Source organism: Copidosoma floridanum, unplaced genomic scaffold (genome assembly GCF_036245765.1).
Source record: "Copidosoma floridanum isolate Cflo_tuat_1 unplaced genomic scaffold, Cflo_Japanese_pri ptg000013l, whole genome shotgun sequence".
NCBI lineage: Eukaryota > Metazoa > Arthropoda > Insecta > Hymenoptera > Encyrtidae > Copidosoma > Copidosoma floridanum.
Genome location: NW_028321890.1, coordinates 16,213,478 through 16,236,809, shown reverse-complemented (window position 1 = coordinate 16,236,809; position 23,332 = coordinate 16,213,478). Strand labels below are relative to the sequence as shown.

Here is a 23,332-nt window from a genome sequence, read left to right as displayed (position 1 = left end):
TCACAAGTATAGTTGCTACTGACAAGGTTTTTGTAATGTTCTTACAACTTAGCATTTTTTTTTTTTTTTTTTTTTTTTTTCTTGAAACTTGTAACGTTTTTAAAAACATTTTTTCCGCATTTAAAAATTGTTACTCGCCAATAAGAATGTGTATATGTAAATTGTATGTATTGAATTTAGGGAAGCCCGAAATAATTGAGCATTCAATACTCGATAGTTTTCTTAAAAATTTCTGTTTCCTCAATGATCTCGAAGTGTTAGGCAAAAAATTCAATATTTTTGGAGTATTGATAATGTATATAATAACAGAACCATTAATTTGTAATTTTAGAATTCCTACGAAAGTTTAATAGAGAAATTGCAACTGTATACTGTCCAATAAACTAACTTTCTAGATTAATGTAGAGAAGAAAAAAATTAGTTGAAAAATGTTTTTTTTACTTCAAAATTAAGGTTTTTTAAAATGAGTAACAATAAATTTTAATTTTAATCAGTAAATGTTACTAACGAAAAATTTCATGGCTCATGTGAACGCCGACTCAACCAGGTATCATTTTTTAGTCAATAGAAATGTTCTTAATAGCAAAATAAATTGAAAATGGTTTTCAGCTTTGAACCGTTCAAGTTATTCACTCCATCATAAGGGAAAAAAATTAGCACATTTAATCCTAAAATTTATAGTAAAATTTAAAAATCACGATAATAAGTACAACTGATGTAAATTCGCTAAAAATGAGACTGTTACTATACAGCCAATTCTATACAAAAAGAAATTTATAAAAAGTTTACTTTAGTTATTACTATACGTCTAATGTAACATCGAATGTATGGCGTTGTTAGTATTATCATGCTAATGTAATTTATAAATTTACAGTTAAAATGCTTATAAAAAAATTACTTAGCTCGTTTTCATGCAAAATTGTAACGTCATTTGGGGCTTCTTGTACTGCAACATTTTTTGGAGGATCATTTTCGGGTAGTAGAAGAGTCCCAACCCTGCCGTAAACAGCATTCTCCGAGACAAATTAATTTTTCTAACTGTTGGATTTTAGGTTGCGATAGTGATATGATGATGTTTGGTCAAAATTGTATTCGAATGTAATATTAATACAAAGGGAATTGTATACCTTCAATGAAAAAGAAGTATAATTTTGCTCAACCGTATCTTATAATTAAGATAAAACTAAAATTTCTTCCCTTTTTTGAGGTTGTATGGTTTTAGTGCTGTAAGCCAAATGAGATTCAGACGATTTTCTTTTTTAGTAATATTAACTTTAGCACCTTATTATAAATAAATAAGAATCAATTTGATTCAAACGATTGGCTTTGTTTACATACATACAACAAGTCATTTTCGCAGGTGGCCACGAGGGCAGCACGCGGCAGCACAGGCGGTCACGCAGCGGAGTCAGAGAATCCCTTCATGACAATCATGACTGTGTAAGTGTGTAGAAGGTATGTTAAAAGGTCTGGCTAGCCAGACTAGGCTAGGCCTATAGGCCTAGACTTGTTTTCACTTTCAACGTTAGTACCGTACCCATGAGGAAGATGGCGTTAGGGTCGACTGTCTTAAGTATATATATATATATATATATATATATATATATATATATATATATATATATATATATATATATATATATATAAACGTAATGGGATGTGGTAGTATGTGGCCTATGAATCGGCTTGAGGTGGCAGTCCCATGGCTGCCGTGTCCAGGAGTAGAGGAAAGAGGTGAAGTAATTAAACGCTTCTTAACATTAACAAGAAAAGGTTTAATATTCACTAGTAAGAAAGGGTTTCTCAAGGAAGCTACAAAATGTAACATAATGTGTGCTCGGAATGACGGTCGAGACTTCTCTGCTTGCGTAGCGGCCTGCACGGCGGCGAGCAGAGACGCGGAGGAAGGCTAAAGAGCCTACTCTTTTACCGACGGTTGCGCAACAGGGTCAGGTGTCAGGTCCCCACCTTCTATATTCCTTCTAAAGGTCCCCCCACAAACGTGCGACCTTAATGCCATCTCCCTCATGGGTATGGTACTAACGTTGAAAGTGAAAACAAGTCTAGGCCTAACCCGACCTTCTATACATGAAGGGATGTGTTTCTATATTCCCTGGCGGAATATAATCATAAGTCTGCAACAATTGATGGTTTGGACAGAATTTTGTGGAGCAGCATTTTCACACTTGATGCTGTTCAAAAATTTTTACTTAAAAATGAATTACTCAGTACAAAAAACGTGTGTACAGCTTTTGAGGTGCTATGGCACAAACAAGTTTTTCGATTTAACGAAAAATCATTGGCTACACCCACCAAGAAATACATCGGCAATGTTAACAAGTCGAACAGTCATAGCAAGACCAAAAGAGTTTGACGAACTGAAAGAAAAAGCAAAGAAAAGAAAGGAAAAAAGAGACGCTGGCTTTGACGATAGTGAGAATGTTGGCCTATATGGTTATTTTTTACTGGTATAACATATCCCTCCAATTCCTGTTCGTAACAATTGCGTGCCAAAGTTGAATTACCCTACTTTCTAATTTAGTCCATACCTGTGATAACATTTGGACTCGGTACATGGCAAGTTGGTAGAAGACAATGGAAATTAGACCTCTTGAAAGATCTTCAAGATAGGTTGTCCAGGGAACCAGTCGAAATGCCAGAGAAGTAAAATTTTTTATACAACACTTTTCAATATTTCAAAATAAAATGATTGTTTGACACTTAGGCGCTTACGTTTATATTTATAGTCAAGCAAAAACATAATTGAAACACACTACTGCCATGTAAAGTATATTGATTGATATTTCTAAGTATTCATTTTTTTTGATAGCTTGGATGACTTGAAGAGACTGGAATATTCCCCTATAAAGGTAAGGGGTGAATTTTTATACGATAAGGAATTCCTTGTTGGTCCAAGAAGTTTGATCATTGATGGACGTGGAGCCACTGAGGGCAAAGGAAATTTAATATCAAACAGCTCAACAAGTCGAGGATATAATGTTATTACTCCGTTTAAATTAGATGATAGAGAGTAAGTATTGTTTTAGAATGTGCAAGTTGCATGTAACGTTAGCTAAGATACTGATTTATATTTATTTCCTAGTTTGGTTATACTTGTAAATAGAGGATGGTTACCGCATAAATATAAACATCCTGAAGAGCTTAAAAAAACTCACATCGAAGGAACGCTAGAAATAAGTGGAATTAACAGGCTTAATGAAGTACGACCTCAGTTTACTTTTAAAAATGATCCTGAGAAAGGGATTTGGCATTACAAGTTGGTTTATATGTCTGTCATTAAGTAAACATTTGATTTATTTCATATAACACTCAATAACATGTTTACAGAGACCTCGAGCAAATGTCAAATTATGCAGATACTGCACCAATTTTTTTGGATATGATTGAATCATTTCCTGATCAAGATATGCCAATAGGTTCGCAAACTCGAGTCAATTTGAGAAATGAACACTTAAGTTATATAGTCACATGGTTTGGTTTGTCAGGTTTAACTGGATATTATTGGTATAGGATGTTTATACTAAAAAGGCCCATTTTTTAATCATCATGTATATAAAGTAATTTGTACTATAGTTGTCTTTAACAGTTATTATTATTAATAATTAATTTCATATTTTGTACAATTTTATATAATATAAGTAAATATGATGTTATCTAAGAGATACATCGATCTTATTTTAAAATATAGTTTTAACAGTATATAAAATTATATGTACACTAATAAAAAACATAAAATTCATAATTCATGGCTTTCAGACTTGATAATTACGAAGTTAAATATTTCCTTCCGTAAAATTGGGCTTTTTTCTCAAAACCAACAGACTTAATGGGAGTGTTTGGTTTGTAAAATGGATTCATCGAATACTGAAATGTAATGCAATTAATAACGTATCAAAATCAAGTACAAAAAAACAAATGCGTGTGGATAAATTATTACCTTAATGTACGTTTCATACATTTCGTTGAAAAAATTTTTAATGCCATCGTCATTTTTGACATCGTGAACCATGATAAAGCGTATGTGAGTGGCTGTTACAAAAGCACTGACAAACCACTGATTGAATTTGTCAACAACCTTCAGATGCATGTTTGTAGTCTTCCATACATGCTCATCCACCAAATCAAGCGCTGCATGTGCTATAAATTGACTCAAATGCGAGTGATCTTCTTTCTGTTGTCAAAATAAAAAACATACCGTACAAACATTTTCTCTGATTTTGAAGGCTACATGCCTCATGTCACTATATACTTAAGTATGTTTAAGTAGCGTTTTCTACACCATATTAGTTTAGAAAAAAAAACTTTATCAAAGACGAAATGGTATATAGACTTAACAAACAATTGTACATACCTTGGTATCTTTGCTAGAATTATTGAATTCAATCTCAAACAATGGATTATCCGCGTGGCCGACAATGGCAAAGTAATAACTCGACGTCATGTTGTTTTTTTAAATTTTTTATCAACACAAAGAGCGCAAGGCTTATTGTTCAATCCAGAAGTTGATCAACCATCACAAATGAAAAACCATGAACCTAACCACAATCAACCGTCAACAAAAATATTAAGGGACACTTTCAAGCAATTTATATTTGCAGAATTTGTTAAGGTGCGTTTACATTTGAAATTTTCGTTCAGCCAATCACTGCGCGCTGTGTGTCCTGTGTCCAGGTCCCCCAAAAACCAGCAGAACACCTGCAGTCAACTCTCCACAGAGCAGAAGTCAGAGAGAAAAGAGAGGGTTCAATTGTTGACTTTCATCTTCATGTACATGCATGTGCTTGTAATCTGTATATAAGTACTAACATTTGCAGAATTAATTCTGTCGCATTGATCAATTGATCTCCGGAAATACTACATGTTCCTCCAATAAGTTCAGTGTGTTAGTGTGTATACCGTGCCACTTTTGATTAGAAATATCCTTTAATGCCCTTATCTATACCTATATATTTACATACTCCGAAAGTGCTCTATATAGATGTTAAGCTCTCTGTTTGTTGTGTCGTTGTGTGTAACCTGAGAGAGTGTATTGTATTGTGCGTGTGTGTGGTGGACATATATAACTGGACAAGAGAGCAGTTGAGTGAATAATGGTTATGGTCGCGCTTGCTGGTGGCGTATGCCCAGGCTCGCAGCAGACCCCGAGGAGTCTGAGAATCCGCGCGATGTCCAGCTACAACAGCGGCCGGAGTTAGCTACCGCCTCTTCGCGCGCTCTAGTTGCGCTGCAGGTTGGTGGTGGTAGCCCAGGTGGTGCAGTGTGTGCAACTGTTATTGTTGTTGTTGTAGTTGTTGTTACAGCCGAAGCCGGCGGCTGCTGCTGTTTGTTATTGTTGTTGTTGTTCGTTTGAAGACGCGAACGCACTGTTGAATCATTAAGCCCAGAAGACGACGTTCTTGGCGAGGTGTCGTTCGCTCGGCCAGAGAGAAACGAGATGAACGCGACGAGCTTGTACGTGTCGACCTGTCGGCTGATCCTGCAGGCCGAGGCCGAGGACCCGAACTCCTGGACGGATCTGTACAGGCTCGTGCCCTACCTGCGCCAGAGTCTCAGCTGCACCGTGTGCTCGAGCCTCCTGATCGAGCCGCACACACCCACCGAGACCAACTGCCAGCATCATGTGTGCCGAGCCTGCCGGGGTGGCCGCAAAAAGCTCAAACCCTCCTGCGGCTGGTGCAAGGACTACGACAAGTACATCGAGAACATACAACTCCGGATACTCCTGCAGTGCTACAAGAAACTCTGCGAGTACCTCACCAGCACGGCCATCTACGGCTGTCTGTTGCGAGCGGTGGCCTGCAACAATGCGAGCAACGGTATGCCCCGTTCCGGGGCCAGTGCCCTCACCGAGCTAATCAACGAGGGAGCCGGCTTCAAGGATGAGTTCAAGAGTAACGCCGGTCTCTCCAAGTCGGCCTACAGCATACTGCCTTGCGTCTATGCCACCACGACCACCTCTACACAGACCGGGACCAGCACCACCAGCAGCAGTAATCTGGTCCTGCCTCAGGCTGATCCTCTGGCAACCTCTGAGGCGCCTGCCGCTGCCATCAAGACTGTCTCTAATGGCTCGTCCATTTACTCGGTCATGTATGCCGGCACCGGCAATAAGATCACCATTAAGAGGAAGGCTGCTGCCACCGACGAGAGCGAGGCTGTGCTCCAACCGGATTTGGACATTCAGCAGCAACAGCAGCAGCATCAACAAATGTCACAGTTGACCCAGGCACAGCCTGTCGGCGTTGTCAAGTGTATTCCTGCTTCCCAGTTGACTTACATGCCCTGTGAGCCCATCAAAAAATCATCAAAGAGCAACAAGGTAAGCCCTTCTTTTTTTTTTTTTTTCACATTTGTTGGTAGAATGATACCGTTTTCTTGTGAACATAAGTGTTCATTCATAGATTAAACATGTGATAATATTTTTAGAAGCCAAGATCCAGTTCAAGTCGGAGCAAAAGAAAAGGTTGTAGATGTGGCAATGCCACCGCTGTACCGGGAAAGTTGACATGTTGCGGTCAAAGATGCCCTTGCTACGTCGAGAGCAAACCTTGCCTTGAGTGCAGATGTCGAGGATGTCGAAATCCACATACACGCGATGGTTTTAAGGTAGGTTTTTTTCATATGCAATACGATTTCGTGGTTAATCATGATAAATTATATTTTTTGACTTGAGTATTTTAAAAAACAAAGTATAAAAATTACTTTCAGATTCGCCCTCACATTCCTGAACTACATAATTTGCAACTGCAACTGTCCAGTCCCCTGGACTGTGATGCCGACCCGTTAGGATCAGTGCAACAGTGTCTGTCGGTCTCTCCTCCGACAATCCAAGTGCTTAATGTTTACTCAACGCCCAGGCTTGAGATAGACAACGTGTCGCCAAATGTGCCGGCAGCTCTTCTCGTTGGCGAAGATGTGTTGGCAAGTACCGAAAGCGAGGCTGACGACAGTGACATTCAAATAGACGTATGACAACAAATGTGAGTGTTCCTTTGAGAACACTATGTGTTGAGTGACTTGACATTCAAAAATGAGTACAAACACTTGCAGATAATTGTTATTGCGAGTTTTAAGTATCAAACTAAGTGAATCAAATTAAACAAAAAGAGCGAAGTTGACAAACTACAGTATTTCAAATGCTTTTTCCACAGTAGTGCATGAAAAGGAACTACCCCGACTTTCTTTTACGTAATTAGAGTTTATTAGAATTCAGTTTTTTAATCCGTGATTAATGTCAATCTTGCTTTTCGTAAGCACCTTTCTATCAATTTTCGAATTTTCCAATTGCCTGTTAATAGTGTCAAAATATTGTGGTCAGTATGGTCACTTTCTTTAAAATCGTTTGTATGGTAATACAAACTGTTAAAAGGTTGGAGAAATCGGACAGAGGTGTATATATGTATTGATTGTTTAGTCCCTTTTGCATGCTGTACATGAGCTTGTTTTCAAGCGTATAATTGATGTATTGATCATGAAGATCTGTAATTTTTTTTTTATTGTTAAAAAATAGTGTGAAGTGTTGAGCAAATGGTTAGAAAGTTTTTTACTTTACTTATACTGATGTGACATAACAAAGTCTTCGTTTCGCCATACACTTCATAGCTGTTGTAAATATGGTTATATTTAACAATTCTAATTTTATCGAAAATGTATGCAATGCTACCTTATCAAAGACTTTTTAGAAGATATTTAAATATTAAGGTCGTTAAAAAATTTTGTCAAGGACAAAAATGTAAAACAAAAAAAGAAACGGTTTAACGTCACAAATCGATTTGACCTGAGAAGGTATTTTAAAAAAAGGTGATTTCTTTTGGAGGAACTAGTACAAAATTATTTTGATGCGTAGAGATTTGATAGAGAGGAAAGAAAGGAAGGGGTCGAATCTTTGTTGACATAATTTACTGTTTCAATGAAATCTGTATTTATAAACATATTTGAATAATGGAGATGAAGCAGAATAAAACTATTTTACATACAAATCTTTTTTTTACCAATTCCATAAAAAAAAAAAAAAAAAAAAAAAAGAAAAAGAAATGATAATAAAGACGATTTGCATGTTTGCCAAGAAGGATAATGGAGGCTCACATGGTGAAAAAAATCAAAACACTACGCTGTAGACTGGTTTTAATAATATTTTTATTACAATTAGAATGTGATCAGTCATCGTTTTATAAACGGTATTCGTGTATAGTAATTTCATTGATTGATATTGTGAATGCGCATATATAAAATTACAACATTTTTTCAACGATTTTTAAAACAGACAGTCTTTCATGTTGATATGAATTAATTTTATTAAGAACCAACATGTTTATCATCGAAATCCACGTCTCTAAGTATGGACACCTTATTTTGTAACTAATGATCATGTATAATTTTAATGACTGATACTCTTGTATTGCTTTTTGTGAATCATGCTAAATAATTTTTACTAAAACATAAAGGTAAATTTTTTTATATAATGTAATCTAACCACCTTGGAAAACACAGATCGTTTTTTTTTTTCTTCTGTCAATGCGATAAAAAATGAAATCTCAATGAAAGGTGCTTCGTTCATTTCAATAAATGACCGCAGGTAAAGCCAACTCCCTACGAAATTCAAAAACGAACAAACGAATTTTTCTAAATAAAGAACTTTAACGTTACATCAAAAATGTGTATTCATTTATTTCCTGCTATATATCTTTGCGCACGCGACTTCGACAGAAACACTGCACCTACTTTGTATTTTTGTCGATCTGCATTCTGCACAATTACAGTTGTGTGGTACGGTTATAATATAATTTATCACATTGCACTTACCGCTTACGATCAAAATAAAATGTGGGCCGTCGGATATTTCGATGGTAAATTCATAGTGATGTGTCGAGCCAAGAATTCCCAGCCCAAGGATTTTGCGAGGTCGATGAGCTTGTCATCTATGTCCCTCACTGGTTTGTCTTCGTAATACCGAATTAACAATTTTATGTACCTGCCGTAGTGTTTGTTGACGTGAGCGTGCCACAACGAAAGAATAATCACCTGCGATTGATAATTAAAAATATGTAAATCAATAAACTGCACTACAGCCCATCACCACTTCAACTACATGTGTGCGCTCTCACCTTACTGTCCGTCGGTTCAGCGAACTTGAGGACGTTCCTCCACGTGTTGTCGACGTTATCAAAGAGGGCCTTGGTCTCCTCCGCGTCGTTCTTTTTGGCGCTGTGGACGTAGAGGCGAGCTAGTGCAACGCCTTTTTTCACGAGGGCCTCGATCAGGCACTGCTTTTGCTTGTCCATGGCTACCTTGATTTTGGCGGCATCGGGTCTCTGATCGTTTTTGGCGCCGTAGTAGGCGAGCAGTTTGTCCTGGTCGATGGACTTGATCACCTCGTCGGCGATGTTGACCATCTGCCCGGAGAAGTTGATCACATTTTCGGCCAGATCGTCGTGGGGCACGAGCCGAGGCGCGTCCGCCGAGTCCAAGGAAGACAGCATGGCTATGTGCACTGGCAGATGCTCCGGGTAGTCGAGCTTGAGGTCGTTGTACAGTTCACGCGTCGTTTCGGTGGGCTCTGCGGTTTATTTTATTTTATTTTTTTAATTCATTTTTACTTTGTAAAAAGTTTTCGCGGAGATCGTCATGCATTTTGTTTTCACTATAATTTTGGTGAGTTTAAACAAGCAAAGGGAACTTTTAACACTAGAAAATTTTGTTTTGTGGGTTGGTTTTAGACCCAAAATATATAATTTAGAACTTTAAAGAGTTCGTGCTCTCTTGGCTTCTCTTTTGTTGACTGTTGGAGCTTTTTAATATGATCTTTATGTTTTTTTATTTATTTTTTCATTAGTAATTTGCTGTGACAATAAAAACTTGGAAAAAATGCATCATAAAGTTACTAGCCAAGCTCTAGCCAAAAGTTCACAAGATCTTAAACATTTTTGGTGTTAAATAAACTAAACACAGAGTGTTAATTTGATGAAATGGTAGTTTTCGTACTTGGTGGGAATGTCACCAGAAAAAGCACTCTTTGTGCCCTGGTTAGATGCGCACCAGGTGCGAACTCTATTTTTTTTTTTTGACTGAGGGCGTAATCGACGTCCAAATGTAAAAAAGAAATGCTCAAAGTAGGAAGAAGGATTTTTGTGCATATGTTAAAATGACCCCTTAGAGTGCAAAACACGTATTTTTAGGGTAACTCATGATTTCAGTTCATTCTATTGATAATGATTTTTTTTAACACTCAAGGAAATGTATGTGCAATCGAGGCAAAAAAATTTAAGGGGGCCTGAAATAACTTACTCAAAGGTGGAGCTATAGATGTTTTATAATCCAGAAAACAAAAAAAAGACATCACATAAGTTGAACACGTAGAATTTATCGTATGATAATAGTAAGCAATTAATTGTATGTACTTAAACATGGAAATCGTACTCACCAAGCTTAGCAAGCCAATTGCACTTCATGTCCCGCAGAGCTTCATTGTACTCATCCCACTTCGTGGTTTTTTCTTTATCATTTTTATTTGTCTGATTTGCCGTTGACTTTTTAGCTGGCTCTGATAATACGAATTTAAATGTGTGTACATCAACTTTTTTACCAATCTCGTCCTTGCAGAAAGTTATCGATCCTTGAAGGTATGAACCCAACGTAGCACCTTTCGAAATTCTTTAAAGAGGGAAATTAAAAAATAAGTCAAAAAATTTTGGTTTAAAAATATTCTATCAAACGAACAAAACGAGTGTGGATGATATGTAGGATGATGCAGATGTATACATACAAAAACTACGTAGCGTCAAATGGTGCCATTGTTTGTTAGTTTAGAAAAAAAAGTAGTGTCAAAAAATGCTCTAAAACGATTAGGCTACTGCAGAAGCAGCTAGAGAGAAAAGGAAAATATTATAACAAATAAGTGATGTTTGTTGATAGATGATTTTCTGCGAAGCGAGTAGCTGTACTAAAAATCTTATTAAATTAATGTTCCAAACTCACATGTTGTCAGTGCTGTGATGCGAAATAGAAGGTAAAAAAAAAAAATGAATCAGTGTCTTTATCGTCAACTACTAGTAAAAAATAAAATGAATAATAGTTTTAAAAAAATGCGTAATTAAGTTACTGCTACTACTTTAGTTTTGTCTCAGCTGGCAAAAATAACATAATTGTGAATCAAGGCTCTCTAAGGACTACGGCTGATAAGAGTGATTTCGTTTGAGATTTAAATTGAGATGATAAATTTGATGAAAAAAAAAAAAAAAAAAAAAAAAAAAAAAAAAAAAAAAAAAAAAAAAAAAAAAAAAACAATGTAAATTCTTGATCTCTGAATACTCACTTGCTTTCGTTGCTCAATGGCGCAATGTATATTGGCAAAGTGTGGCCGGCAGGTATTGTAGCTGAAACTATTTTTTTGCCACCGATGATGGCTTGCGCTTGGCTGGCATAAATATCCAAACTAACTTGCGAGCTCATTTTTTGCGTGAGAAGAACGGGCATTTCGGTCAGCCGATCAAGCAACTCTTTCTTTTCGTGGCGCACTTGCAGCTTCAATGTGTAATCACCTTTCTCGATTTTTGAAAGCGTGTACTGTAACCAAGATATAAGTATTAATTACATTGTAAAAAATACTCAAGTGCTTCAAGCAAGACAGGTCTATAAATCCGTGACTAAGAAAATCATCAAAGTTTCGTAGGTCGACAACTGTACTCACTTTGTGGGGGTAGGCGTCTCCACAGCAGATGAGCTGCTTGTTGCAGTTGTAAATCATCCACATTTGACACTCGTACTCGTTCTCGTACAGCAAATCACTGAGCAAGGCGGCATTGGGCGTTATTTCGGTCGCCTTGGCGATGTGGAATGGGTACGTCAATTGCAGCTCGTAGATTTGCCGGGCGGGTGGAATGACGTCTCGTTCTCGTAGAGGACCGATTTTTGAGTCTACCGGCCTAAGTATCAAAGTAAATATTACACCGATAAAAGAACGATGGCATTGAGAAAAGAGCTAGGAAATAAGATTTCTAGTGATAATGAAAAAGCACCTTAAAACCTGAACAAAGTGCTTGAGAGTAACGTTAGGCACGATTTCTTCGTTTCTCAAGGAACTGCGAAGCTCCAATCGATGGATGCCGTCTCCGGATTGCATGGCGAGACCACCATTGATCATGCGAACACCGTGAAATTCTATGGAGTAATCGACGAGAACGTCTCCTATGTTGGCCCAATATTTGGCAATGGCAACCTCCAGTACTAAACCGCCCTGTACCGCAAAACCTTGGACGGTTTCCGATTGCGACGAAATGTTGATCATTTTGTTGACTTCCAGCGTTTGCGTGGATAAACGAGGTTTCACTTGCATTGTATGAATGATAAATCGACCATTCTTATCTTTTTCGGCACTCTTCAGTCTCAACACTGAAAAAAAAAAAAAAAAAAAAATTTCAAACATTGATTGACTCGTCAGTGGTATTTAAATGACTAAGTGGTTCTCAGTTTACCTCCCCACGTGGCATCATCGGGGACAACGATAAAGTGTCGCTGAATAGTATTTGGTTTGAATAAGACATTTTTGAACGTGAGATCTGGAAGGGATAAATTATGAGGAACTGTCGCTGGCTGCACCACAGTGATGGGTATGCGAAAAACAGGCCCTTTATCAACGTTTGTAACATCGTAAGCTCGAATACTATATTAATGAAAGAAAAAAAATCGATTCAACAACAAAAAGATTGGACGTCAGTCGTATTTAAACAATATTGACGTGCTTACCTTGTGTAATGAACACCTTCTGGCAGTGAACCAGCGTCAACTCTGATGGCAAAGGCTCTTGACATGTGCATCAAATCAAAGTGAGTTGGGAAATGAACCCAAGTCGCATCGCTTACCAAAGTAAATCTTACATTAAAGTCGATTTTCCGCGAGGCATCTGTAAATTGAATCGACAATTATTTAACAAAGCGTACCCACACACCTGGATGTAATATTGCAAGCGTCTTAAAACATACCAACATTGTCGTTATCCAAAAATGTCGGCTCAATCGTAATGGCGTAATCTTTCGGACGATCGAGTACGCCGTTGCGCAAATGAATGCCTTTGGCATTATTGACGCCGCAATTGATAGAAAATTTAACGTCGCGCTCCGGACAATCGGCGGTGGCTACGAGGTTTTCAAAGGCCGGCTCGACCTGGAGAAGACCCGAGCCTTGGGCAAACGGGTCGAGGGTATCGACGAAGCGCGCGCTGTTTTCCAGAGCCCGTTTTATACTGTACGGTGAGTACTTGAGGTTTCGTGCAAGTAGACCCGAAATGAGAACAGCTGCAAGTTGTAGAAACAAAAAAAAAAAAAAAGTATTATTTCCATTCACCATTTGTTCAATTGACCAGGTATTTTGCTCACCAATGGCACCAGCGACGTGGGGACTAGACATGCTGGTTCCGTTGATTAACTGGCACTTTCTGAGCGTGAAATTCGGCACACTGGTGATAGCACCGCCGGGCGCGCACACGGAAACGCCCTGACCGCCGTCGATCATGGGTCCACGGGAAGACCACGTGAAAGGCATGCCAGGTAATTTTTCTCTCAGCGAGTACTCGGCCACCATCATGTCGGGCGAGACGTAAGCACCTACGCCAATAATACTGTTGGAGTTTATATCAGGAGGCGTGTCTGAAACAAAATAAAATATTTCAAGCTCTCCTCTCTGTTGGGTCCCGGTTGGCGATTATTGGCTTACTGATTGTGCACAAGGCAGGCCCCATGTTTCCGGCAGACGTGACCCACGCCACGCCGTACTTGTCGATCACTTCGTTCATGAGTTCGCCGATCCTACCAGAATTCGCCCAATGCGAGCGCTCCCCGTAGCTCATGTTGATTACGTGTATCCTTTTTTTGTAAGTCATCACCCGAATCATCGCTCTGACGATCGCAGCACCGGTTTCCATCGTACTGATGCGCGCGTCCCCGATGGTCAAGGATATTATCTGCGCGCCTGGTGCGATACCGTTCAACTCCTTGTTGTCAGGGAAATTGGCCGCGGCGATGGAGGCTACGTGAGTACCGTGGGGAGCTGTAAGAACGAATTTGCATTTCGTTTTTCCACAAGAGTATGTGCAGAAAAATTTTCGTATCAATCCAACAAATGACGATTGTTCAATTGAGCATTACTTACAACAAAGACTGACAATTTCCAATGTGTTGCCGTCGTCGTGTACATTTATCGATATATTGAGCTGGTCTTCCACTGTCAAGGGCTTGTATTCCCTTGTGTGACTGTATTCGCCAATAAGTACACCAGATTCCAAATCTCCTTTTTCCGACGTGTCGATGCATGCCCTAGAATAAAGACAATGTAACTCAAATGTGTGTACATATACTTTGCGCTGTCCTGTTGAAATTTGAAAACGCGTCTTAAAAATTTATATTATCAACAGAAAAAAAATTGAACTTACCTCCATACTTGACCATCATTGAAAAGAACACAGTCGTACGTCGGTCCAAGATCTTCATACTTTTTCTCTAAGCTATTTAAGTAATCAACGCGAGCTTCAAGTTCCTCTTTTTCCAACTTTTCCTGCTCTGATGACAGTTGAGGATGTTTTGATTCAAACTCCTGTGGACAAACAAGAACACATTTACCGAGTGACAAGTTGCAGAATCACACTGTTGATCTTGAACTTTCAAAAGTAACTTTTATTGGCATATCACTAAAGCAGGTCAATGTCTTTACTCAATTAATGGCTAAATATAAATACAGTGGCAGGTGCGGCCAAACGCACGCAATTATGAAACGTGTCCTACATTAAGGTCTTACTTTTCAAGATCACCACCCACTATTTTATAATTTGTGATCAAAAATATCGATAATTCAGTATATTCAAGTAATCAAGTCTTTTTAAAATTACTTCTTATCATTGTGGATGAACTAATCAAATATCCTATCTATAAAAGCGATTTAGGAATCATTACAACTGTTGCTGCAACGGTCGCTTCTTCAATAAATGAAAAATAAAAAATTCAAGTCTATGCATGAAGAATATAAACTTATCCACCGACAAGTCTTCAGGATCGTTAAAAATTATCTAAGTAAGAATAAAAGTTTTTTTTTTTTTTTTTTTTTTCAATCAATCGACCGACTCACCTGTAATTGTCTCGTGGCCTCGACCAATGAATTTTTATAGCCTTCCTCCCAGAGTTTCTTTTTCCTGGACGGCTCGATTCTTTCACGCAGTTTAGCCGGATACAACTGGTACGCGTTTTTCACTCCGACTCGGAATTCCCCAGAAGGATTGTTCCAGGATCCGGGAATCTAAATGTTTTTTTTCATAAATCGTTTTATATCGAACCAATAGGGGGAAGAAAAAGTTAAAAAGCAACGAACTCACCTTCAATCTTCGACCAGTGAGACCTGTGATGTATCCGTCGATGCTCTTGACAACTTTGCTCGAGTCAACATCGCCAAATCCACTGCAGTCGAATCTCTCGATGACTTTGGGTTTTCCGTCGGACGTAACCTTTCGTTCCATACATCAAAATAAGTAAATGATTACAAGGTTGTCAGTGACACATCAAAGCGACGAAAGAAAAACGCAAGAGTCACATAGTCACCTGCAAGCCCGGAGCTCCGGGATCGACTCCAGAGTCGAAGATAGCGATGATGGTGCCCCGACCGTCGAACTCGGGATGCTTGGCCAGGAACTGCGTGACGCCTGTCTCCTTCTTGGGCAGCAAGCCCCAGATCGGGAAATTCAGATCAAGATTCTCCACCATCTTCCTTCAAGCTTTTTTTTCGTTTTTTTCCCTTCAGCTTACAATCAAGGTCCTGTGTATACTAGAACCTATATGTGGACACTGCACTTTTCCCCGTGGCCTATCGGCGTAAGTACACAACCAACTGTACAGACTTGATGATAGTATAATATACCTAAACAAAAACCTTGATTCCTGACAACCACAGCAGCCCTCAGGCATACATGCAGGAGCAGGTTAGGGGGATGATGATGACAGAGCAACTCTCTCTTGACGCGAGAGCTTCGGCTTTTGTCCTCTTGTCTCGTCGGCCCGAAACCAATGGATGATGGAATGGACGCTATCTGAGATGTACAACGTGTTAAAGTCGTGTGAGCCTGTGTACGACCCACGACCCACGACGCACTGACGTGACGACGCTGCTTGCTCTCTGTAATTGTGATGATAAGTATGCTCTCTTCCCTCCCTCTTCTTCAATAAGGTGAGGACTAAAAACTCTCTTTCTCTTTGCTACACGTATACAGTATACACACGTATTGTGCAGTAGTTGCGGCCGCCACCCGCTAGCGCGGCTTTTATTTTGATTTTTTCTAATAGGTACTATAGACTTTTATGATTTAATTATATCAAAACATTGGGCACCCTTTGCTCCATTCCTATTCAATGCGATTAATGAACATCGTAAAGGAATTTCAAAAAATTATTTCAAATATTTGTATGTTAAAATTTGAAAGAAGAACTTTATAGTCAATAATAAACAAAAGTGTTTGTTACTTGGTATTGGGTCGAGCTATTTTGTAAGATATCTCGATAGAAATTAACAACTTTGCAACTCAAGGACAAATTAAGTTCTACTTGTTTGTTTGAAAATCAGGTAGGCAGAAAATAAAACAAGTTGACATGATACGATTAATACTTTCACTACTTAGTTTAATAGAAAAAATACAAATTTTATTTGCGAGATCCAGGTACGTAAGTACATTACACGACTTCTTAGAATATAAGTAAAATGTTACACTATACTTATCAAGTGGACTTTTGATTTTTAAAGAATAAAGCTTAGATTATACTATAGAGAATTCTGATAAGTTAAAGTCGTTGGACTTGCACCTAACACAGTTGGTGATATCAATCAAATAGCTTGTCTGGAAAATAATATACGCTATTAGAATAAATTTATGCCGACTCACATTTTTTTTATTGAATGTTACCCACCATTCGATGCATTTGACAGGTATAACGCACCCTGCCAAACATTAAGTGGCCACAAATGTGACACAAGATATGCTGGTATGACCTTTTACAAATGCATACTTTTGATGGTGCCTTGAATCTCGTATGACCACGGTCTACAAGGTGTTGGTTGAAATCATAGTTTTTGACATCTACTGTAATAATAATACAAAAGAAAAAAAAAAATTAACTTTTAGATGTATATTACTATACATATTACACACTGTCTGCTGAAAGCTGAAATTGCTCAAATGGGCCCTATAATTGCTTCTAGCCCTCAATTGAAAACAATAACCTCATGTGGTAAAACTATGACTATCGAAAAAATGAGTTACCTGCCGTTTTTTCGGTATTTTGATAGTCCATGCTTATACGTGCTCGTTTTGCTTATTATATTAGCAAATACAGATACTCAAATGTACTTAGATATTAGAAATGGCGTTGAAACGCCCACAAACAGTGCACACTTTTGAGTGGACAACAAGAGCGAACGTACTTATGTTTACATTTGTATACTTTTGTACTTACTTTTGTGTTCAGCAAGTGCAAGACCGGCCGGTAAACAATGTGAATAGTAGGTTCGTTCGTAAGCTGAAATTGTGCGACCGCGGTGTCGCGGAGCGAAATAAACGACTTTGAATTAACTGGCGCTCTGTTCCGTAATCTGGCCAGTTAAAATAGCAGACGACAGTCAACAGCGATGAAATCTTCACTTTTTTTTCTTGACTTTCACGTCGTCTGCTGTTTTAACTGGCCAGATTGCGGAATATATATATATAGCAATAGCGCCAGTTTAATTCAAGGTAGAGTTGACTTGTAAGATGTACGTGAAGTTATGTGTAGTAATTAATTAAAGTAATTACTACTAAGTAATGCCATATGGTCGATTTTATTAAACCATATGAATATCTATATTTTTGGAGGGAGACTTTTGGGTAGAAAATAGATTGTAAACTTGCCGCAAACAGCACAGACCACGTCAACTTTTTGTTATCTATTTATAAAATTAGTTGCAGCTGGTTTATAATTGATGAAATGGCTCTAATGTAAGAAGTAATAATTATTTTAATCAGCGCCATCTAGCGTTGCGAATTTTTGAACTAAAAAGTGGCCCTAAACTCCTAAACCAGAGCTTTAGCGCGTAAAGCCATTAAGTCAGTTATAAACCAGCCACAAATGAAGCTATAGAATGAAAAAATAACGATATATGTGTTTCAGACGGCAAGTTAACAATCTATTTTCTACCAAAAAATTGACCTCCTATGTGTTTGTACTTTTGAAGATAAATTTTTAAGCATAAGATAAATCGTTAACTTGCCGCCAAAAACACACGTATCGTTATTTTTTTATTTTATAGCTTCACCATAAGTTGCGGCTGGTTTATAATTGATAAAATGGCTCTAATCCTAAATGCTCTAATTCAGAATGTTAGGAGCCACTTTTGGCCAAAAAATAAGGACCGCTAGATGGCGCTGATCCGAATAACTATTGCTATTTACAGCAAAGTCACTTTGATAATTATAAACCAGCCGCAAATAATTTTTTTAATAGAAAATACATAGTTGACATTTTTTGTGCTACTTGTGGCAACTTTCTACATCAATATTCTACATATCTTATATGGCTCATAAAATCGACAATATTTACAAAATTACAATACTCTTGACCTTTTACCATTAACTCATGTAAGCACAAATTAATCAGTCCATTAAAGAGACAACCGAAGAAAAAAGGCCTGAAAAAGAAGCACAGTCACACGAAAAGTCTCATATAAGAATGGAGCATTGGATCTCACTTGATCAGAGAAGGTTGGGTTCTTTGTTTACTTAAATTAAAACTTACTTTGTTTACTTAACACTTAAAATTTACATCTCTGTAATAAATGTATTTTTCAATTAGTGAGATCCGATGCTCCATTCCTAGGAGACTCTTTGTGTGGCTGCTTCTTTTTAAGACCTTTATTCTTCAGTTGTCTCTTTTCGACTGATTAATTTACGTGTATATTTGATCGTGATTTACGATTTCTGTAACACAAATTTTGTTATGTACATATTATATAGGTTAACTGTTTATTGGAAATCTAAAGTTGTAGGGCTGTTCTTTCATTAGTTAATGGTAAAAGGTCAAGAGTATTGTAATTTTATAAATATTGTCGATTTTATGAGCCATATAAGATAAATAGAATATTGATAGTTTTGGAGGTCGATTTTAAGGTAAAAGATAAATTGTAAAGTAATTTAAATTAAGTGAGATCCAATGCTCCATTTTTAGGAGACTCTTCCTGTGTAACTGAACTTCTCTTTTAAACTTTTTTTCTTTAGTTGTCTCTTTTGGACTTATTACTTTACGTATCTATTTAATCATTGTTCAAGATTTCTGTAACACAAATCTTGGTAAGTACATATTATATAAGTTAGCTGTTTATTTAAACTAGAAACTTAAAGGGCTGTGCTTCCGCGAGTTAATGATAAAAGGTCTAAAGTATTTTAATTTTGTAAATATGGTAGATTTTATGGGCCGTATAAGATAAGTTGAATATTTATACTTTTCAGGGTCCATTTACAGGTAAAAAACATATTGTAAACTTGCCGCAAGTAGCACAAAAAATGTCAACTATCTATTATCTATTAACAAAATTATTTGCGGCTGGTTTATAATTATCAAAGTGACTTTGCTGTAAATAGCAATAGTTATTTGGATCAGCGCCATCTAGCGATCTTTATTTTTTGGCCAAAAGTGGCTCCTAAAATTCTCAATCAGAGCATTCAGGATTAGAGCCATTTAATTAATTATAAACCAGCCGCAACTCATACTGAAGCTATAAAATAAAAAAATAACGATACGTGTGTTTTTTGCGGCAAGTTAACAATCTATCTTATGCTTGAAAATTTATCTTCAAAAGTACAAACTCATAGGAGGTCAATTTTTTGGTAGAAAATAGATTGTTAACTTGCCGTCTGAAACACATATATCGTTATTTTTTTATTCTATAGCTTCATTATGAGTTGCGGCTGGTTTATAACTGACTTAATGGCTTTACGCGCTAAATAAAGCTCTGGTTTAGGAGTTTAGGGCCACTTTTAAGTTCAAAAATTTGCAACGCTAGATGGCGCTGATTAAAATAATTATTACTTCTTATATTAGAGCCATTTCATCAATTATAAACCAGCCGCAACCAATTCTATAAGTAGATAATAAAAAGTTGACGTGGTCTGTGCTGTTTGCGGCAAGTTTACAATCTATTTTCCACCCAAAAGTCTACCTCCAAAAATGTAGATATTCATATGGTTTAATAAAATTGACCATATGGCATTACTTAGTAGTAATTACTTTAATTAATTACTACACATTAACTTCACGTACATCTTACAAGTCAACTCTACCTTGAATTAAACTGGCGCTATAGCTATATATATATATTCCGCAATCTGGCCAGTTAAAACAGTAGATGACGTGAAAGTCAAGAAAAAAAAGTGAAGATTTCATCGCTGTTGACTGTCGTCTGCTATTTTAACTGGCCAGATTACGGAACAGAGCGCCAGTTAATTCAAGGTAGTTGTCTTACCGACCTGATGGTAACGTAGAGTGCAACCCACCATCACTTGCTCGTGACGATTGCGGAAAACACCCATAGACATTTTTTGCTTCTTTCATTGTGAACGTTCATATTAAAAAGGGGGTTCCACTGTTCCGCTAAACTCAAATTGAGTGAACAGACTGAGCAGACCTATGCTGTGTTCTCTGTCAGTCAACATAGTTGCGACCATAGGCATAGGCTTTTGTTGCCTGATGGAAAAAGAGGTATACGTCTGTTCAGTCTGTTCACTCACTTTGAGTTTAGTGGAACAGTGGAACCCCTTTTTCAATATGAACGTTTACAATGAAATAAGCAAAAAATGTCTATGTAAACAGCTCTATAGGCTCCCAAACAGTAACAGATCCCTTTGGGGTACCATGATCCGTGATACGGGTAGTATGTTTGTTACCAGCATCGTGTGCTGTACGGTGCCCATATCCAATCGGAAAACCGAGGGTGGTCGAAAATTTAAACTAGCCTCCACTCTCACCAGAATTAAGTATTTTTATGACTTGTGGAGATCTAGAATAATTTTTTCATGTTTTATTCTGGTGAAGAGTTATGTGGTCATTGTAGTAGTGCCATGTAATCGATTTTATAAACCAGCCGCAACTTAGACCAACTAGAAAATAAAGAATCGTTAACTACAAGTGCCATTACAAGACTCATGGGGATTCATAATTTTCGTGAGAGTGGCGGCTGGTTTAGATTTTTTACCTCCCTCGGGCCTTAGCTTTCGGTCCATAAACCAATATTATATAGGTATAGGCAAATCTGATTACGTTGTTGATTGTACTGTACGTACTGTATAATATACTGTATATTGGCACTTGTAAGTGAAATGGAAAACGAAAATAATGATAAAAACACAGGATTGAGATCCGAACAACACCGACAGCGCCAATAGCTCATGTAAATTTACATAAAGTGGCGGTTTTCCTAAGCCTCGACACACTGGAAAAAAGTTGGTTGGACTGTCTGTTTAACTTTACTGTGTACAGCGCCCCCAGATAGGTGATGCTCTCGCTCACCCAAGTTAAGTGAACTGCTCACAGTGCTCACCCAAAGTGGGCGAGTAGCAGCCTAGCAGCACCAAAAGTCTAATCCAACTCTTGCATATTGGTGCTGCTGTTCGCCCGCTTTGGGTGAGCAGTTCACTTAAGGGGGCTCCAGCGAACACTGGTACCAACCCGAAAACTATTCGGTTAGTTGGTATCACTTTTGTGAGTATATATCTATATATACGTGTATATATAAGCGAGCACCATCATCTATATATATGATGTGTCCGTACTTATGGTAAACAAACAGCAGCTTCTGTCACATACAGAGCGTTTTATTTAGAATTAGTTTTTTTGTGTTATAAAAAATGAAAGAAATCACACATCACTGTAAGAGTCATCAAGACTTGCAGGATGCTGAAATGATTTTGCAACAGCAAAAAAGAAATAAAAAAGTAATTGATGATAACTAACAAAAATTAATATTATTAAAAGGTATTATTAATGATAAGATAATTTATAAAACGGCCAAAGTATCGATATCAATAGAAGTATTAGTAGATGCACATAAAAAAGATCCTACAAATGGCATCACCTCATTATTATCTATGAGTGTAAATAATAAAGTAAGAGTTACTTCAAATAAAAAAATTATTGACGCAATTTTTGATAAAATAAAAAGTAATTGCAGTTAAAATTTTTCAATGTTCTATTTTATTTAAAAAAAACAAGTGTAAGTAATCCATAGGAGAACACGATTAAAAAAGAGTTACAAATGACATGAAACTTATGTAAGTACATGCAGTGTAATTCTGAAATATTCAAAAGCGCGCGCCTTACAAACAACAAGATGGCATCCCGTCATGACCCTGCTAATTCAATGACTTGATCAATACTTTACAAAATATCTCAAATATTTCCAGGCTTATCTATATTTTTGAAGGTACCATCTGAAAGCTGAGATGTTTTTCTATAAAACAGTTACAGTCCTGACATGTAACTCCTCAATTATTGTTAGAAAATACCGATGTTTTCACGTTGCTCTATGAGAGGCTATGTATAATGTACAAACTTTGAGAGCAAATATCTCAAAATTTTTCAGGGTTAGAGGGGTAAATAAGGACACTGTTGGAATCTGCATGTTTTTATCTATCAATTAAGCTACCTGTGACCTCTTAACTCCTCCCGCTGGAGCCCCCTTAAATTGGGTGAGCGTCGTGAGCGAGAGCATTACCTACTGGGGGCGTTGTACACAGTAAAATTGAGCAGACAGTCCAACCAACTTTTTTCCAATGCAGGAGGCTAGCCCATGCTATGCCTTACCCCCACCCCGACCGTTGTTCGGATCCCAGGACGTGTGAAAGCGAGTGAAAGTTTTTATTAATTCGACATGCGATAACTCTTTGATATTAATACTTTTTGATTTTTGATTTTTAATACTATTGATTTTATAACTATAAGTTAATCTCAATATTCCCATTTCTAAGTGACTCTTTTTTAAAACATGCTTTTCTCGGCCACTAACCCAGTTTGGACGGTAATTTATGACTTGCCAAAGCACTGGTTTCATTTATTCTAGAGAGCTTCGATGGCTTATAGTTGATAGCATACTAGCCTCCTAGCCGGAGATACTCGAGGGGTTGTGAGTTCAAATCCCGTCAAAAATTATCGAGATTTTTTCTCGGTCTTTTTCGATGGATGAGTACCCAGGATGCCAGAACACCACTTGTGAGTTTTATAACTAATAGTCGATTTTTCTGGTGCTGTCTGGACTTCCGAAG

The 23,332-nt window shown here is 37.5% G+C and overlaps 5 protein-coding genes across 8 annotated transcripts; 2 read left to right on the top strand and 3 right to left on the bottom strand.

Annotated features, from left to right (window-relative positions):
• The first annotated feature begins 2,155 nt into the window (after positions 1–2,155).
• Surf1 (surfeit locus protein 1) lies at positions 2,156–3,562 on the top strand. Its single transcript, XM_014352734.2, has 5 exons — positions 2,156–2,468; positions 2,543–2,664; positions 2,831–3,031; positions 3,104–3,277; positions 3,349–3,562. Exons 1-5 carry the CDS (start codon positions 2,190–2,192, stop codon positions 3,560–3,562), a joined length of 990 nt encoding a protein of 329 aa, XP_014208220.2. The 5' UTR covers positions 2,156–2,189.
• Positions 3,563–3,739: 177 nt separating this feature from the next.
• On the bottom strand, positions 3,740–4,631 carry Trs20 (trafficking protein particle complex subunit 2). The gene is made up of 3 exons (XM_014352733.3): positions 4,373–4,631; positions 3,959–4,192; positions 3,740–3,885 (listed from the first exon to the last, which is right to left on the bottom strand). The coding sequence occupies exons 1-3, from the start codon at positions 4,460–4,462 to the stop codon at positions 3,787–3,789; spliced, it is 423 nt and encodes a 140-aa protein (XP_014208219.1). The 5' UTR covers positions 4,463–4,631; the 3' UTR covers positions 3,740–3,786.
• Positions 4,632–4,757: 126 nt separating this feature from the next.
• Positions 4,758–8,000, top strand: msl-2 (male-specific lethal 2). 3 transcript variants are annotated; one of them, XM_089591061.1, is made up of 3 exons: positions 4,758–6,256; positions 6,448–6,627; positions 6,730–8,000. In XM_089591061.1, exons 1-3 carry the CDS (start codon positions 5,456–5,458, stop codon positions 6,991–6,993), a joined length of 1,245 nt encoding a protein of 414 aa, XP_089447187.1. In that variant the 5' UTR covers positions 4,758–5,455; the 3' UTR covers positions 6,994–8,000. The 3 variants fall into 3 exon arrangements, with proteins under 3 accessions (XP_089447187.1, XP_089447186.1, XP_014208217.2); XM_089591060.1 differs by having other exon boundaries at positions 4,758–6,340; positions 6,451–6,627; XM_014352731.3 differs by having other exon boundaries at positions 4,758–6,340.
• Positions 8,001–8,140: 140 nt separating this feature from the next.
• On the bottom strand, positions 8,141–16,156 carry LOC106639216 (tripeptidyl-peptidase 2). Of its 2 annotated transcripts, XM_023392727.2 has the most exons (17): positions 15,600–16,156; positions 15,377–15,505; positions 15,133–15,300; positions 14,444–14,604; positions 14,164–14,327; positions 13,729–14,061; positions 13,392–13,661; positions 12,999–13,310; positions 12,763–12,919; positions 12,492–12,679; positions 12,036–12,408; positions 11,708–11,942; positions 11,333–11,583; positions 10,442–10,671; positions 10,306–10,317; positions 9,126–9,577; positions 8,141–9,042 (listed from the first exon to the last, which is right to left on the bottom strand). In XM_023392727.2, the coding sequence occupies exons 1-17, from the start codon at positions 15,759–15,761 to the stop codon at positions 8,833–8,835; spliced, it is 3,807 nt and encodes a 1,268-aa protein (XP_023248495.2). In that variant the 5' UTR covers positions 15,762–16,156; the 3' UTR covers positions 8,141–8,832. The 2 variants fall into 2 exon arrangements, with proteins under 2 accessions (XP_023248495.2, XP_014208208.2); XM_014352722.3 differs by lacking the exon at positions 10,306–10,317.
• A 497-nt stretch (positions 16,157–16,653) lies between these two features.
• Positions 16,654–17,489, bottom strand: LOC106639226 (uncharacterized protein CG13380). The gene is made up of 3 exons (XM_014352735.2): positions 17,309–17,489; positions 16,956–17,128; positions 16,654–16,885 (listed from the first exon to the last, which is right to left on the bottom strand). Exons 1-3 carry the CDS (start codon positions 17,337–17,339, stop codon positions 16,805–16,807), a joined length of 285 nt encoding a protein of 94 aa, XP_014208221.2. The 5' UTR covers positions 17,340–17,489; the 3' UTR covers positions 16,654–16,804.
• Between the last annotated feature and the right edge of the window lie 5,843 nt (positions 17,490–23,332).

Excerpts from the sequence above, each read along its gene's own strand:
- Surf1 (XM_014352734.2), top strand. The coding sequence starts at position 2,190 with ATGCTGTTCAAAAATTTTTACTTAAAAATGAATTACTCAGTACAAAAA. Across the intron at positions 3,032-3,103 it reads TTTAAATTAGATGATAGAGA|TTTGGTTATACTTGTAAATA; the intron begins GTAAGTATTGTT and ends TTTATTTCCTAG. Across the intron at positions 3,278-3,348 it reads AAAGGGATTTGGCATTACAA|AGACCTCGAGCAAATGTCAA; the intron begins GTTGGTTTATAT and ends ACATGTTTACAG.
- Trs20 (XM_014352733.3), bottom strand. The coding sequence starts at position 4,462 with ATGACGTCGAGTTATTACTTTGCCATTGTCGGCCACGCGGATAATCCA. Across the intron at positions 4,193-4,372 it reads ATTCTAGCAAAGATACCAAG|AAAGAAGATCACTCGCATTT; the intron begins GTATGTACAATT and ends TTTTGACAACAG. Across the intron at positions 3,886-3,958 it reads TGTATGAAACGTACATTAAG|TATTCGATGAATCCATTTTA; the intron begins GTAATAATTTAT and ends ATTACATTTCAG.
- msl-2 (XM_014352731.3), top strand. The coding sequence starts at position 5,456 with ATGAACGCGACGAGCTTGTACGTGTCGACCTGTCGGCTGATCCTGCAG. Across the intron at positions 6,341-6,447 it reads AATCATCAAAGAGCAACAAG|AAGCCAAGATCCAGTTCAAG; the intron begins GTAAGCCCTTCT and ends TAATATTTTTAG. Across the intron at positions 6,628-6,729 it reads ATACACGCGATGGTTTTAAG|ATTCGCCCTCACATTCCTGA; the intron begins GTAGGTTTTTTT and ends AATTACTTTCAG.
- LOC106639216 (XM_023392727.2), bottom strand. The coding sequence starts at position 15,761 with ATGGTGGAGAATCTTGATCTGAATTTCCCGATCTGGGGCTTGCTGCCC. Across the intron at positions 14,062-14,163 it reads GGAAATTGTCAGTCTTTGTT|CTCCCCACGGTACTCACGTA; the intron begins GTAAGTAATGCT and ends TCGTTCTTACAG. Across the intron at positions 10,672-11,332 it reads CCATTGAGCAACGAAAGCAA|AATTTCGAAAGGTGCTACGT; the intron begins GTGAGTATTCAG and ends CCCTCTTTAAAG.
- LOC106639226 (XM_014352735.2), bottom strand. The coding sequence starts at position 17,339 with ATGGACTATCAAAATACCGAAAAAACGGCAG. Across the intron at positions 17,129-17,308 it reads AAATACCGAAAAAACGGCAG|TAGATGTCAAAAACTATGAT; the intron begins GTAACTCATTTT and ends TTATTATTACAG. Across the intron at positions 16,886-16,955 it reads CCTGTCAAATGCATCGAATG|ACAAGCTATTTGATTGATAT; the intron begins GTGGGTAACATT and ends ATTATTTTCCAG.